Source organism: Struthio camelus, chromosome Z (assembly GCF_040807025.1).
Source record: "Struthio camelus isolate bStrCam1 chromosome Z, bStrCam1.hap1, whole genome shotgun sequence".
In the NCBI taxonomy this organism is placed as follows: Eukaryota; Metazoa; Chordata; class Aves; order Struthioniformes; family Struthionidae; genus Struthio; species Struthio camelus.
Genome location: NC_090982.1, coordinates 65,673,889 through 65,690,270, shown reverse-complemented (window position 1 = coordinate 65,690,270; position 16,382 = coordinate 65,673,889). Strand labels below are relative to the sequence as shown.

General features: G+C 36.4%; 1 protein-coding gene across 1 annotated transcript in view; it reads left to right on the top strand.

Moving 5' to 3' along the window:
- LOC104146914 (CWC27 spliceosome associated cyclophilin) overlaps nucleotides 1-16,040 on the top strand; it is a 113,760-nt gene extending 97,720 nt beyond the window's left edge. The window contains exon 14 of the mRNA XM_068926969.1: nucleotides 15,619-16,040. Coding sequence (XP_068783070.1) covers nucleotides 15,619-15,781 — 163 coding nt within the window. The 3' untranslated portion in view covers nucleotides 15,782-16,040. The remainder of the gene's footprint in view (nucleotides 1-15,618) is intronic.
- Nucleotides 16,041-16,382: the final 342 nt, after the last annotated feature.

Below are 16,382 nucleotides of genomic sequence, written 5' to 3'. Positions count from 1 at the left end.
TTCTTTGTTTTATTCATTGGCTATTTTAACAGATAAATCAGAACATAAATATTTGTTGCTGTGGATCTTGTTTTTGAAAACAGAGAAGACAGTTTCCTAAATCTTGCCACTTTCTTATTAGTAATTTGCTACTATTTTAACTTTTCTTTTGTCACCATCTGTTTAGCTGCTTCTTTAAGCCACAGTCTTCTTTCATTATGTCTTTTCCTATCTCAGACATGATGCAGCTTTTTGAGGATGTGGGATAACATACAACATAAGTTATGAGGTCCTCTGGTTTCTCTGATATGTTGAGGTCATTTTAAGGTACAGACGTGCTTCTAAAGTCCTCCAAGGAGTATACAGCCTTTCCTCTGAACACCTGAAGGACTGGTCTTTTTGTCAGATGTTTTCTTGTCACAGTAATATAACCGGGCTTTGAAGGACTTAGAGTTTAGTCATCATCTTTGCTGTTTCTTTCTGAACACCTCTTGACAGCAAATTGGTGGCAGTAGTTCTTTTCCCTGCATGTAGCTTGTACTGAGAGAGGAGTGTTACCATTTCAAATTAGTTGCTTGTATTTCTGTTCAGACAATAACATTGCAATCAGAATTGTACTAAAATGAAAACGTACAATAATATGAAACTCTATAAGAGCCTAACAATTAATATTATCATATTATTAGTTTTACAGTGTAGTTACAGACAAATGAGCCTTGGCCCCTCTTCAAAGCGTTTACATTGAAGCTAAATAACTTGTAAAATGTACATATTGCACAAATGGGATATAAACACATACAAAATTAACAAAACAATGAAGTAGTCTACAAGCTGTTAATGACTTAGAATGGTTTGGAGACTTAAATTAAATTTTGTGTTTTAGGATAAAGGCTTATATTTTCTTTGGGCTCTTCTTTTCATGTCTTGGATTGGATGATTTGAGGTAACTATTGCAAGTTCACATTAAAAATTCTTTGCATCTTAATTCCAATCTACTCCTCAAAAGACAGTAATTCTACTTTACATGATTTATAGTAAATACTATTAGTGCATGGCATATACATATATGATACACACAAATTACGTGATTCCTCCAGACCATTTTGTAGGTCATGGTTGCTGTTTTTATGGGAAGTGAAAGCCAGCCAGTATGTTTTGCTCGGCTGTCAGGGTGTGTTATCTGAGGTAAAATGATTGCCTCTAAGACATTTTTATGTGTCCACATGAGTGGCCACACATCGAGGTATAATTTTCATTTTCTGTCAAGATAGAAACCATTACCAATTTGTTATGTTTTCTTTTATTTGGCAAACTTTTCTCTGCATATTTGGCTGAGCTGCTGTATTGGCATGGAGCACAGCAGACGTTTGGGCACTTTTCAGCAACATTTTACTTTTTATGCAAAAAAAGAAGAAAGAAATATGACTCTATTGTAAACAGTGTGTATGGTGTTTGATAATTATTACCAGATTTTACTGTCTAACAAAGCAACTGAGGAAGTGTTGTGAAGAGATCTGAAGAGAAATACGTAATATAAGGTTTTAACATGAAAAACCAGAATCTTTGCTGAGACATTCTGTTGCATACGCTGCTGCTCTGTGACAATGATTATATGTATCTGTCTGCAGCAGTCAAAATCCAGTTTTCCCTACCAAGTATCTCAAATTTTGTAAACGGGTGCTTAACTGAAGGCATGAAATTCAAAATGCTTTTCATGCATAAAGAAATATAGTGTGTACTGTCAAAAAGGGCATTCATAAATAAAAACGTCTACAAACATGATATCTAAGTACCTCAGATTGACCCTAGCTGTTCCACATGCACACCAGAGCTCTCTATTGAGATTGCCATTATTGTTCTGATGGTTCTGTACTGAGAACCATTGCTTATGTGTCTTTTATAGTTTGTCAGATGTCTTCAGTACTGTTTGGTCGTTAGGTGCTATTTACTTGTTTACGGTCCATGTAGGAATGCCAGATGAGTGACTTCACTCTTCTGTTTCACTGAGACTGTGCAGTGCACAGCAGAGGAAGCTGATGATGTGGATCCTGTGAGCAGGACATGAAACATCTTCAATAGAGAGATTGCAGCTATGCAGGCAGGGGGGGATTTCAAATGGCTTCAAGTATATTCAAAGACAGAGTTCTTTAGGCAATCACTGCAAAACCTTCCTCTTCAAATGGGATGGGAATGATACTTAGTACTGTGAAACAGCCTCTGATCAAGTAATTCTCCAATTAAAAAAAATATATAATAAACCATATCCCCTTCCCAGTATGATCCAAAAAGAAATACTAGAATATTCATAATATCATCTGTGTATTCTTGTCATTGTCACTAATTTACAGGAATGTAACAAAGATACTGCATTGGCAGGCACTGATATAAAATCCCAAACAATAACGTAGTTGGTTTGGGCTATTAGGCTCTCAGCTCTGGGGTTCTTTTAGGACTCCAGCTTGGAATTCCTCTTGTACAAAATGAGTATGAGTTAAACAATATAATAAGGATGATTCACTGTATCTTCTGTTATCTGTTTCCAAGAAGGGGAGAGGATTAGATCTTTTGTTGCTGAGAAATGAATCATTCTCCCAGGTAATACATTCTCTAAGAAGTACCTCTTTCTTCTCACTATCAAATATTTCTGCTGATCAGTTGAGTAGAGTTTTCATTTCTGAAGCCACGAGAAATATTGATTAATCACAGCTGAAGGGGACCTCCAAGGGTAATATAATTCTTCTCCATAGCCCAAAGGATCATTTGGGTCTGCAGTTATCCTAATGTTTGTCTAATTTGTTCCTGAAGTCCAGTGATGGAAATTCCCCGAGCAATCTATTCTAGTGCTTAGCTATTCCTACTGGTATGGAATATTTATATGTAATAGTTAGTCTCCTTTACGATATGAGACCAAATATTTTCCATCCAATCCACAGTGGGTTTTGGAAAACAGTTCACTGTGTCTCTTTTTGAGGCTGCCTTTTAACACATTTGAAAATAATCATAAGAACATTTCTTTCAGTTGGACAAAAAGAAAGTTTTCAGTCTTTTCTCAGAGGTTCAGAAAATCTTTCATCATCTTTCTTGATTTGTGATCATTCTTCCTGAGGTTTCTCTGAGTGGATTATCTCTCTTTTGGTTCATCTCTCTTTCAAAGTGTGAATTCCAAGACTAGATACAGCACTCAGCTAAGATTTGCCAGTGTTGAGTGGAAGGATTACTTCATTTGTCATTGTTTCTTCCATTCCCAGTTTCCAGTCCCTTCTAAGCCCCAAATCTCTTTTTCTGCTGAATATTTGCCTAACCTGTCTCTGTCCTGTCTCCTTGTTGATTTTTCTTATTGAAGTTCAGTCCTTGCACTTTTTGAATTGTATCCTATTTTTCATTCTATTACGCCAGTTTGCCAGAATTATGTGGATTTTTTCAAAAACCTTCTTTGCAAAACTTCATTTTTCCATCTATGTTTTATGAGTGTATTCTTCTCCAGCAAAGTCCTTACTCTCAACCAAAACAACCTTACCAAATTCATTTTTTTTAGTTTGACATTAAACTGCGGATATATACTCCTTAAATAAGGCATGCCAGGTAGTTTTCACAGGCCTTACATCCTTACAAAGCCTAAGAAATCGGATACCTACTGTTTCCCAGAAGGAATATTGGTCTCTCTGGAAGTTACATATTCTCTGCTATGAAAATCCACCTGTCATAACCTTAGCCAAAATTCTGAGATATCTTCACCTCTTCTCTGTCTGATCTTTGAAAGCAAATAGAAGCTTCTTCAGACTGCTAGATCTATTGACATACTTCCATATTTCTGTCCCTGTGAGAAGTTTTACGGTCTTGACAATTTTAGAGCTGACAATTTTTTGTGGAAAACCCCCCCCCCATCATTTTCCTCCCTTAAAGTTCACTGTTTGCCAAACCAACTTAACATATTTCTATGAAAGCTCCTCATTATGCATTCTCACACATAAAATTCATGAGATGTTTTCAAACCAAGCCTGGTACCATTCTGGAATTTAAAGCTTAATTGTCATGATTAACTTGCCCACAACTCATAAGGAGCAGCACGCCATACCACTAAAAACCAAATATATCACAAACTAAACCAACCAAGCTTACGATATCTTATATTACTTGAAAGCCACATAGGCTAAACAATCTCAACGACTTCCTTTGCAGACTGATTGAAAAGATATGCCCATCCATTCAACTCTTTCTAAGCAAAGTTCTCTGCTGAAGTACACAATAGCTAGTAGGCAGCAAACACTGGAAGATCACCAAAAGGTACTGGTATATGCCAAACACTGCGTTGAGGTAGTATCCCATTCTTGCTTGAAACCTGTTTCCATTATGTTAATCTGAGCCCTGATAAATGTGGTTTTACATTATTGTTGCTCCTTCAGTTTGATTTTGATGGAAGATCAGTTTCCCTCAATGGAGGGTTTTTATCTCTTATTAATCCCATCAGTTCACAATTCAGGGCAATAGGCAGGTATCAGGATGACTTTAGATATTGTATTACAGTGGAGACCTGTAATGTTTTTCTTCATTCTGCACCTGGCTTGAGGTTTATGGTTTCTTCTTCTCGATTCCCATCCCATTTCTGGTCTGTGTGGCTGCTGTCAGCAATGCCCTCTACATCCATTTAGCATTTGACTATGTGTCACGCCAGCACGCTACATAGTTCATTTCATTAATAATGCATGAGACCAGTGCTTTATAGCTGAAGCATTGCAGTGTTTCCTGGGTGAAATCAAAGGTGTTGATGTGAACTACAAAGTTTCTTAATCTTTAAAGGAGATCAGCTTTTATTTTCCCCATATAACACTGTCATAGGTGTAACTAATAATGACATTCAGTCACAACTGCCCACGAATGTAAATGAGATAGTTAAGTATTCTCAAGAAGGATGTCCAGACTCTGCAACTTACTCTTTCCTTTGATATGAGATAACATAAATCCATTCCGCTTTACATGTGCTGCAAGACAAGAAAGAATGAGTGGATTGGAAACTTGGAATGAGGTGGCATGGTTTTTGCAGTTGAAAATTCTGTTATGGTTGGTTACCTTTGTTGAGTCTGAGTTTCGATTAATCGATATGTAGATTAATATTTGAGGGATAGGAAAAATAAGTTTTTATTGGGTTTTTTGTTTGTTTCTTATTCAAAGTGAATAAGCAAATGCCTGAAAGTACCTTTAAATTCACAGTCAAAAGGATATTGTGAAAATTTTATAGAAGTAAAGGTCTTCCTTCTCAAGCAAGAAAGGCATTTCATGTCTTGCTTAATAGATTGTGTTTCATATGCATGTTTGTGAAATTACTAATGTTGGCATGACTCTTGTCATCTTTGTTGTTGCTGATGAACCTCTCATTTAAGACAAGGAGTAAAAGCAGAAGTGGGAATTTAATGGAATTGTTCAAAATGTCGAGGCTCTTAAAAAAAACTTTTAAAGATACTCTTTTTTGTTACAAAATGGTATTTTGATTTGCTCAGTGATGGTATGCATAGATCTGGTGACCTGATGGTAGCCAAAAATAAAGGAACCAGGTCTGTTTCATTAACTTGTTCCTTTTGTGGGCAAAAATCTCACTGAATTTCAGTGCTAACAGTTTAAAGTGCAGCATGGTTTATATATGTATATATAAATCCTGTAATCTGTAATCCTGAATCTGTAATCTGTTCCCAGTCCTGAATTTTAAAAAAATTCCACTGAGGTCAGTTAAATATTCAGAAAATGTTGGGTGCTAATGCTAAGTCCTTTTTGCCAGGACATTCAGAAACATTGCAACGTTTTCACCTACGATGTAGAAGCTGTTATCTTTTATTCCAGAACAAACACAAAGTAAATCTGTGTATTCAGTAAAAGTATTCTCTATCCAGTGTCAATAGTTATGTATGTCCTCTACCATCTTTAAAAATGTTTTTATTGATATTACAAGGACAATTTATGTTAGAATATTTAGCATTGGTTTCAGTGAGAAATGTGGTGGGAGTACAATATTTTGTTTATTTAATATTCTCCTAGTAATGAGCTGAGAGAGATGTGGGTCTGAAAAAAAAAAAAAGTTTTGAGGCACCACCTTTCAAATGCCTGCTTTAGAGAGTAGGTTAGGATGATTATTATTATTAATTTAATTAAAATAGCGATTCCAAAATCAGGAAAATGTTGAAGTCTGCCACACAATTGTTTTTTACAAGAGTTCATTTATATTAAGAACTAAATCAGTGACGCACACTGTAAATATCTACTCTACAAAAATTTGTTAATGTCCACCACATTTTATTTTCAGGCTTTCTTATTTCACAAAGCATCTGCTATTAAACTTTGCAGTGTGAAATCCTTCTGGATAAGCACCTAAAATATTGGATTTATTTCTTTCATAAAGCTAACAATCTTTGTACGTGTTTTCTAAAATGCAGTCTCTTTCAGTGCCATAATACCTTAGACTGATGATTATGAAATATGGCTTCCTCAAGATTAACACCAGGATCTCTGCATAATCAGTCGCAGAAGCTTAACTGTGACAAACACAGTAAGCTCCTGAAAACTAAGCAGCAATCTTTTTCACATGCTGATGCTAGCCTGAGGAATGAAAGAAAAAGTGCTGCTGTAAGTTATGCCAGTGAGGCACAAAGATGGATTAAAGCCATGTTTGCTCCCCTCCTCCCACCGAGATTTGAGCCAACGTTCCTCCACTAGTCTGGAAAAGCTGGCTGTATATTAGGGCTCTCCTGCTAAGGCCATTGATTTACCCAACTACATTTTAAAAAGTTGACAAAATACTTACTTGATTGTTACAGAACCCTTTAAAAGAATAAATGAATACCAGAGGTCTGTATTAGAAACACATTGGAAAGAGGGGCTTTGTTTCTGTTTGGCAAAAAAATAAGCATTTGTTTGGGTCTTAGTACTGCCACTAACATTTAAAGGAAGAAAGAAAAAAATCCGTCCTCAGTAAGTCTTTTTTCCCTTTTTTTCTCTCCACCTTCACCCTCTCCACACAGCCTCACTGCTAGAATATGGTCAAGCCTTGATATACAGCTGCTAGCCCACTGCTGAACAGTCAAAATTACCAAAATTGTTCTTCTATGAGAGAGGGGGGAGAGATATTTAGTGAGGGAGGGAGATTTGTATATATATTTACTGCCTCTAGCTGTTTTGCATGATGGAGAAACTCAGGGCACTTGGGGTGGGTTTTTTGTTTATTTTTTGTTAATTCCTCCGTGTCTAAGTTTATTTGGACTAGACGTCTGGGCCTGGATTTGACTACTGTTTGACTTAAATTCAGAGATGATCCATGCTTTACTCAAGGGATATCTAGTATTTCATTTACTGTCTGGAAACCTTGTTTTTTTTATTGCCGGCCAACCTAGTGACGGATAAAGTACTAATCTTCTAAATCTTTAATTGCTAGCTTAAGCTTCCTGTGTATCTACGCACATTTTTAAGCACCCCCAACATCCTCTCATTCAGTGACGTACTCAGAATGGGGAGGAGGAAGGGCAAAAGAGAAGGGAGGGTGTCCAAAAAATGTTGAATGCTCAGTTGTCAAAATCCAAGTAGCCTTTGGTTGGAATCACTCTCCTCTCCCTGCCCACAGCTCCTGCTCTGTGCCCCAGTGAGACAAAACTGCCTGTTTGTGTTAGCTTGGGGAGGCAATTTGCTGCCTTCTAGAGTATCAGATATTATACAAGCTATTGCCAGCAGCAGGATGCTAGACGAGATGGCTCATTGGTCTGTTCCGGTATGGCAGTTCCCATGTTCTTAGAGTAAATGCTGTGTAAAATTTTTCTATGCTGGTAAGCTGTCTGGAACAACATCTGGAATTTGCATTACACTGTTCCGTACCAACCTACTCTACCAGGAAGAGTTGTCTATTTAAAGCACCCAGCTTCTTTCATGAAACTATTTAGCATATTTTTGTGAAGGGGATACAATTATACTGTAAATATACTGTTTATGTGAACTGTTACTGAACAGGAAGAACACAGAAATAGGATAACAGACTTTTGTATAGAAAAACTGCTGAAAAGCATAGTCATCATGGTATAACATATTTCTGATTCTCATACTATAACAAAGCCAAAACACTTCCCTCAGTCATTATATTATCTTTTGAATTGGATGAGCTTTTTTGTAGTTAGGTTGATTTTTCCCTTAGAAGATTACTTACAGTTAAAGAGGAAAAAAATGCTTAGCAACATGTTGAGCAATGGAATAAAAGGGTGCTCCATTGCACTACTCTTTATTAAGAGAAGCTTACTTTGTTGTTAGTTTTGCAAACACTGAAGTACTTGTTGTTTTTGTAACCTGGGTATCCCGTACTTCCTGAAGCTATTCTAATTTTATTAGTTTTATAGCCACTATTTGGGGGTAAAACTGAGAATATGTCATTTGAATAAAATAGCTCAAGAAAGAGTCTTGTTAGAAATATGTGCAAAAGGTCTGTTCTGATCACTTTAAGCTGTAGGCCTACACCAAGAAAACGTATAAACAAGTCATTCTTTGGACTTTGGAGGACCCACAGATTTTTGGACATTCTGAAGAGTGAAGCCAATTTCTTCATCCTCCAGTATTTATAATACAATTTGAAAGGGCTAGTACAGGGTCACTGACATCTATAGTCTGACTTTATAGGATATTTTTAAATTAGATTTTTAATCAGTTTTTCTTACTTAGAATTGGGGTGATTTCTGCTCTGTGCAATAGCAGCAGTATGTTAATTGTTCTTACCATCTGAATACTGAAATGGTGTAGACTGCTAGTAGTCCATTGATCCAAAAGTTTGAAAATACAGCTTTCAGGGTCTTGCAGAAATGAAACGAACTTTACAAGAGTGTTTATGTTTTACAGGAGGAGAAGTGGGTTATAAGTGGTATTTATAGCAACAGTGAAAAAGGAATAGTATATTGATTCTTAAATTTCAGTCTAAAATCTGTGCTACATACATACCATATTCATAAACTAACACTAATTGATTGAAACAGTATCTTGATGTAGAATTAAGTACGTTACTTGTGAAGTTGACTACAACATGAATAATATTTTTATACATAGCAATAATTTTCTCAGTGTTCAGCGATAATTTTCTCAGTGTTCTTCTCATCATTTATTTTTTATATTACTGACTTTCATAGAATTGACTAATGATTGGGATTTGGCTACACTTGAGAAGCAAATCTTATTTCCTTTTCTCAAATGGCAAGCAGACATATTTGAAAAATAGAATGTTTTGTGAAAGCACAAAGAGTTGGAGGGAAAAGCAGTCCGATTATTAAGAAGAGGAGTCGGGGAAAGAGGAACAATGGACCATGGACTGGTGGAAACAAGCAGCAAAATGAGAAGGAGAGAGTGAAATCTGTTAGCGCAACAATCACAGCAAATCCTGATGACTGTAGATTATTATTAGGAGACACTGTAAACTTTGCTGAAATGAAATCACATCAGGTTTGGCAAACTAGGCCCAGACTTGAACAGTTTGTGATATAGTGGAAGGTTTTTAAGTGCCAAATTCTGCAGGAGGGTAGGGGCTTTTATAGGTAATTTGGCATAGCTCAGATACTATGGATTACTGAGAGACAAAACATGCTGGTGGAAGCATGTTTCCTGTGCACATCTTTTTGTGATAGCAGTGGCTCATGTGAAACATTGAGACTAGAACAAATAAATGAATCTACGTTTGAAACTTTCTCTGTAACATTACTCATGCAATCCATGCAAGCCTTATTATTTCCAGAATCAGAACCTCATTCGAGTGCTTGGGAAAACAACTTTTTTCCTTTTCATGACCTGTAAGAGAGAGAGAGAAGTTCACTTTTCAGGACTGCTTTGTGTGGAAATAGGGATGATGGGTTATGTTACACTAAAATAAAAATGAAGCTGATTGACTGGTGAAATAGGGCAGAGAGAAAACAATGTAGGAACTTTCCTGAAAGAGTTGTATTGCACAAACCACTTACTTAATGGTGGTTGTTCTCAGTGCCTGTTAATCGCAGACATCATAAACATATTTCCTCTCTTATGCTGGTTTGTGCTTAAACAATTGTTTGTAAAACTATTGGATGCTGTTATGGAAGGAGTGGTGAAGGGAGTCTGAGCCAAGAGGCTCATCTTGGTTGTAGCATCTCAATTCTGAAAAACAGTGGAAACCAGATTGGATTTTATTAACTTACTTATTCCTTTAACAGTCTCGTTTTATGGGTTTGGCATTCTTTTTTGTTGTATTCTTACTCTTGTTCTCTTCCCTCAATTTAACATTTTTGCTTGCCTTTGTTGTTTGAGATTTTCTTCATTTTATTTGCATTTTGGTCAGTCTCTTTCTTCTGTTTTTGCTTCTCTGCTTCTCATTCCTATCTTTTCTATTCTTTACCTTCCTCCATTTATTTTTCTTTTTGGTCTCTCTGTTTCTCTTCTGTCTCTCCTCTTCCTGTGCCACCCGCTACTCTGCTGGAAGTGAAAAGAGTGCCAGTGAGTTCATTCTTCCAGAACAGCTAACATTTTTTTTCCTTGGGAGAGAGACCTCATTTGCTTTGATCTTTGGATTCACTCATCTGTTTTCTCATCTGTTCATGAGCTATATTTCTATCTGCCGCCTACATATCATGAGGGAGGAGGGAGGAAAGTGTTGTAACATTTTTCTGTGTTGATGTTTATAGTTTAACATACCCATTCACAGTATTTACTGGAAAAATGTAAGTTGCAGATAGAATATAATTTAATGAAAGCAATAGTAATTGAGTACTTCTCAGTATTTTTAAGTATATTGAGATTAGTATATTTCTTAAGTTTATTGAGTGTTGTTCATAATTGAAAAAGAAGGTAGCATATTACCTGCAAGTGGTGTTGAACTCAGAAACAGTTGTACTGGTAGTGATGATCCATATTGGTTTCTACTACTTTTTTTTTTTATTTATCTTTTTTAAGTAGCCTGTACAACACAGGAGAAAGCAATGGCTTTCTTTCCACATATATTTATTCCCACTTTGTCCATTTTAAACATCCTGATGGAAAGAACCAGTAATCTTTGTTAAATATAGCAAAAGTTTTCAAAATTCTGGAAGTGGAAATTTTAAAGCAATCTTAATTGTTTGCTTAATTCATTTAATCTGACTTTAGAATCAGTATGTAATTTTTGCCCAAGTTCTGGGTATGAATTTAGATGTATTGTCTCTAAGTGGTGTGTGTTTAGTAACATAAAGACCTGCAGCTGGAGCACTGAGAATTAGAAGATGAAAAGCTGTGCATTACTTGTGCTGGGTGCCTGCTGATCGCAAAGACAAAGGATGTATCATCAGCTGCCATGGTTTGTGCAGGCACCTCCAAGTGAATCCTGGCTAAAACTGCTTAAGAAGTTACTGCCTCTCTGCCAAAAAGCTAGTGCCCTCACAGCAGACTTGGCAGAATATAACTTTGGTCCACACCTGTTGATGATTTACTGCAAAGTTCAGCTGTTTGTTTAAAATGCTTACATAGGTGAGTGTAAGATAATGTCATGGGCTCTCCACTGAAGCGGCTGAGGCACCAGAGGGCATGCCACGTACAGTAGCTTTTGCAAGGACGGGCAGCGGGTGGCCTGGTAGCAGCCAGCAGTCATGTAGGTTTGATAAGCAAGTGTGAAATTGAGCAATACAGCTTTGCACTTTCGTTCAGTGTATATAAAAATCAGATTCACGCAGTGCATTTTTTTGCATGGAGATCAGACGTTCATCATTAGTGCAAAAATATTTATAGTGTTTCCATGCTGTTGCTGAGGTTCAAAATGATTCTGTTCACTGATTGCCACTTTGCTTCCTCCCAAAGAGCCGCTCTGAAAAGGCCACAGCAGTTGTGATACCAGCCTTCTGTTTATGCGTCACTTAACGGGACTGCAACCTGTCAGCAGTTGGCATATGGTTCACATCCAATGCATGGCTCACACATCGCGAAACCACTGGGATTACTGTATATCATATCTTTTCTTACAAGTACCAACTCACTAGAGTAGTTCAAAAAAACACGATCCATCTCCTGAACAAACTGGTCGGGTCTGCCTGGAGAGTAATGTAGGTGGGGTCGTTCTTTGCTACACAGTTGGCAAGTATGGTAACTTAATTTTTTTAGGTTTTGCCTGTGCTGGACAACTGGACACACAGCTTAATCGTACTGTAATAAGTCTTAAATAATTTCTAGTATGCTAAAGGAGCTTAATCGTACTGTAATAAGTCTTAAATAACTTCTAGTACGCTAAAGGTTTTTTTGGAGTCAGTTGCAGCCAACATTCTCCCACCTGCTACCTCCTAGAAAGCAGTCAAACTCATCACTAAGGTAATGTATTAGTTGCCGCTGTTTCAGGATGTATAGGAGCTACTCTGCTAGTAACTGTGGAGAAGTAGTCTCACTTGCAGTGTTGCAAAAATCATCTTCTGATGATACTATTGTCTCGGCAGAGTAAAAATCGGCCCTCTCCAGCAATTAATTCATGCTAAGATAGCCAAATCTGATTTGCAGCACTATGGACTTGGCCCTGCATGCCATCTCTGTTAATTAAAAAGGTTAAGCAAATAGTTTTGTGGTTATTTCTTCTTCTAAAGAAAGTCAACAATTTGCACACCTAGATACTTAAGCCGAGAATTGTCAATTTGGCAGGCTATTTTATTAAATCTAATTTTGAGCAAAAAAACTAAGCTGCAAAACTTTTTTCTAAAGTGTCGTATAGGAGAACCAGTACCTTTACATTTTGAAAAAGCAGTGTATTTTGAAGTTGTGTGTCATATTAGTGTAAAATGAACTGTCAAGAGCTGGTGATAAGCAAAAGTTACACAGTAGGTTCTCGTTCTCGAAGACCAGTTTGCAGGAGAAGAAGTCAGAGCTTTCAGCACCGGCACTGCAGGCAGGCGGCTGGGCAGCTCTTCCACCGAACCCCTGAGCGTGAGAGGGAAGAGAGCTATAAACTGAACGACGAAAATTCTTAAGCAACCTGTATTTTTTGCAGAAGTGAAAGGTTTAGTGGTACAAGGGACAGGTTTTGTTGGAGAAGCTTGAGTAGAATTATTATAAATTCAAATAATTCAAACGGAAATAGTTGTTAGATACTTCTCGTGTTCCTTAAAGAAGAAAATAATTTGAAGTGGTTTTTTGAAAATAATCTGAAGTCTGATTTACCATCTAGGTAAATACAAAATGGGTATCCTCATGAGGATGTGTGACTTGCAAAAATAAGCTTAAGTTTACATCAGAAAAATATTTCTGAAATCTTCACTACAGTCTGTGTTTATATTGCTTTACCTATGAGATTCTGCTTCTGAAATTCATTCTAGGAATACCAAAATTTTTTTTAATATTGGCTTATTTTTAATCACAGCTGGGAGCACCTCAGTGGAAAGTTATGAATAGGAGTCAGAGACTGTGGCTTCTTTCAGATCTGGGAAAGGAGTAAATTTTGCTTAGTCTGTATCTACTGCATCTGATTGATTGCCAAACTAGCTTGGACACTGTATGGTCTGATCAAAGAATTAGAGATGTATTTATTTTTAATTCCTGGTGGTTGTAGCCTGTAAATGTGTTGAAATGGGTAAGTGTGAGTACACTTCTACATACACACTGTAGAAGCGTTCACCAAGGAACAACTTGATCTCCTTGGGTCGCTAGTTTAATTCATACTAAAATAGTGTGATTTTAGTATGCATTATTTAAAAAAAAAAAAAAAAAAAAGCTCATCCTTAATAAGTTCAGAAGAATATGACAAATACAGAAAGCATGTTAACTAAAATAAATTACTTCAGTGCCTCCACTGTGAAATAATGTTTTTATAATTAAACTACAAATACGCAATCATGAGTCACTCACTCTGATACATTATGTTGTTCTGAATTGTAGATATGACTAAGAAAATAAGTTTTGGTGTTACTAATATGTACAGAATTATAAACTACTGAAGTTTTATATACTGGAAACAGCCTTAAGACATATTCTTATAGGACATGGTAATATGTGCAGGCATGCTCTCAATTCTGTTTAGTAAGTAAGTGATTTATGAAAACCTGTGTGTCAGGAATTGAGTGTGCTGAAAAAGAAAAATGACAATTATGGTTTTTAAAATGTTTCCAAAGTGTTTAAACGGATCCTATGCAGTTTATAGCTTTCAATTTTATCTGATTTCTTTAATAGTACTGTATTGTAATCTCACGTAACTGAGCTTGTTCTTTTTTTGCCTTCTTTATATCTGAAGATTTACACTTGAGCTCATTGAAAAAAACCTGTTTAATTCAGGACCTTTTAAATATTGCTAGAGACTGATAAAGCAGTATATCCTCTGCGACAAAACTTTTTTCACAGATTTTCTATTTCACAAAAACTGTAGGATTATTTAATGCTATGAAGACCATTATGCTTAGAGTCAGTTCAGTGTAGGTCTTACTACTTTCAGTTGTCCCACTAAAGTCAGTCAGTCAAAGAAATTTTTGCAGTTAATTGACACAGAATCCAAACTTAAATGGGCTTTTCTGCTAAGCATGTTTGTATTTAGTGAAAAATCTTGAATCTAGTTTTTTTTTTTTTAATTGAACATATGAATTTTATACTCATTCTCCTGCCCCCGGTTCCTAAGTAGCAGCTTTACTCCTGCTGTATATTCAACAGTCTTGTAAATAGTCAAGTGGGTTTTTAATTTAAAATATAAGAGCTGTGGTGAAAAGTGTTAATCCTATAACCAAGTTCACGTACTTAAAATAAAACCACATCCAGTGATACAGAAAAGTATCCAAAATGTCAGTAAAGATCAGTAGGTTTACAGTTGGTAAACTTGTCAGCATGTGTGGGGTTTTTGGTTTTTTTCTTTCCACTTTTCCTCCCATCAATTTTTCTTTAAGTAGAGAAAACAATTGAACTTTTTCTGTAAGATTTTGTTTGTCTAGGCTAAACCTTGGAGTTTTCTGACAGCTTCCATAGTAATTCCCACCTCAGGGACACCTACTGCTAAGGCTAGAGTTGATCAGCTTCAGGCTTCCCTGCCACTGAGTACAGCAAACAAGCTACTTTTGACTCCAGGTTATGGTCATGTGTCCAGACTATTGGGAATTTGTTGAAATGGGGAAGTATCAGAATGGTGAAGATTTCTGATCAGCAACAGAAAAACACTGGCTTGAACAAAACATTAGTTCAGTCTGGTATCTAAGAATTAAAAAGCATAACCTGAACCAAATTAAGGAACAGACGGACTTGAAGCATTCCTTTTTTCATCTTCTCTGTACCTACTTTAGGAGTTTTCCATGCAAGCTCTTGTCCCCTTTTGCAACTAACCATAGCCACGAAAGGAAGTCCAAAGTGACTAATAGGAAAACTTGAGAAACACTCCCTGTTCCTGGGAAAATTATTCAGTACATTAGGGAACATATACTACATAGAAAAAGGCAAGACAAGAGAATTCACTGCCTGAAATAAAACCCAGCAGAATAAACTAGCTATATTTTTCAAAATGTTGTTTCAGAAAAGCAGCTATCCTATAATACTAGGCTCTACTAAGAAAAAAAAACCACCTCAGAACGTTTTCTGCTCTACACACAAAGAAAGCTTGATGTTAAAATCTTTCTATGCATATCATAATTACAAATCATAATGTTCAGTTCTTTCACAGTTTTTGAGCTATGTTTTGTTTTGTAGGATGTCACATGTACTTCAGTTTGAAGACAGAAGCAGAAAAGTGAAAGACGCAAGCATGCAGGATGAAGACACTTTTGAGATCTATGATCCGAGGAATCCTGTAACTAAGAGGAGAAGAGAAGAAAGCAAAAAGATAATGAGAGAAAAAAAGGAAAGGCGATAAAATGAATGTAAAGCTAGCCAGGGCTGACTTGAAAAGTGACTGCAGTAAAAGCACTGGCTCTCTTGTAGCTGTAGTTCCTAAAAATATCACTGAGCAAGTGTGAAAAGGAATCTCAAGAACCTGTCATCTAGTTTTGAAGCAGAGCTATCATTTGTTTCTCAAGTTGTGCAGTAAAGAGAGTGCTCTCAGTGCATTATCTGAGCTCTCTCTTTAAAGGTTTTTAAAATTATGTATTTAATAAAATAAACAGCTGAGTTGATGTTGTTCTGTACTTTCATTACAATAGACACTAGCATTGTTCAATAAGCGTATGATAATCAAAAAGTCTTCAGGACAGTGAACCAAAATTCATTTAAGTAAGCATAAAATTAATTAGAAGATAAAACCCCAGTGGCAGTCCTTTGGTTTTTTTTTTTTAAATAATTATGATATTAATTTTTTTAATGTATTTTGATAAGGCATATAAGCACTTCAGCAGTAACCACTCTGTCACAGAATTCGGGTGATACACTCGCAAAATTCCAGACTTTCCGCCCAGTCCTTGGCATAGTCCCCGCCTTCTTGAAACAAACGAATGACATGTAATTTGAAGATTTAGTCA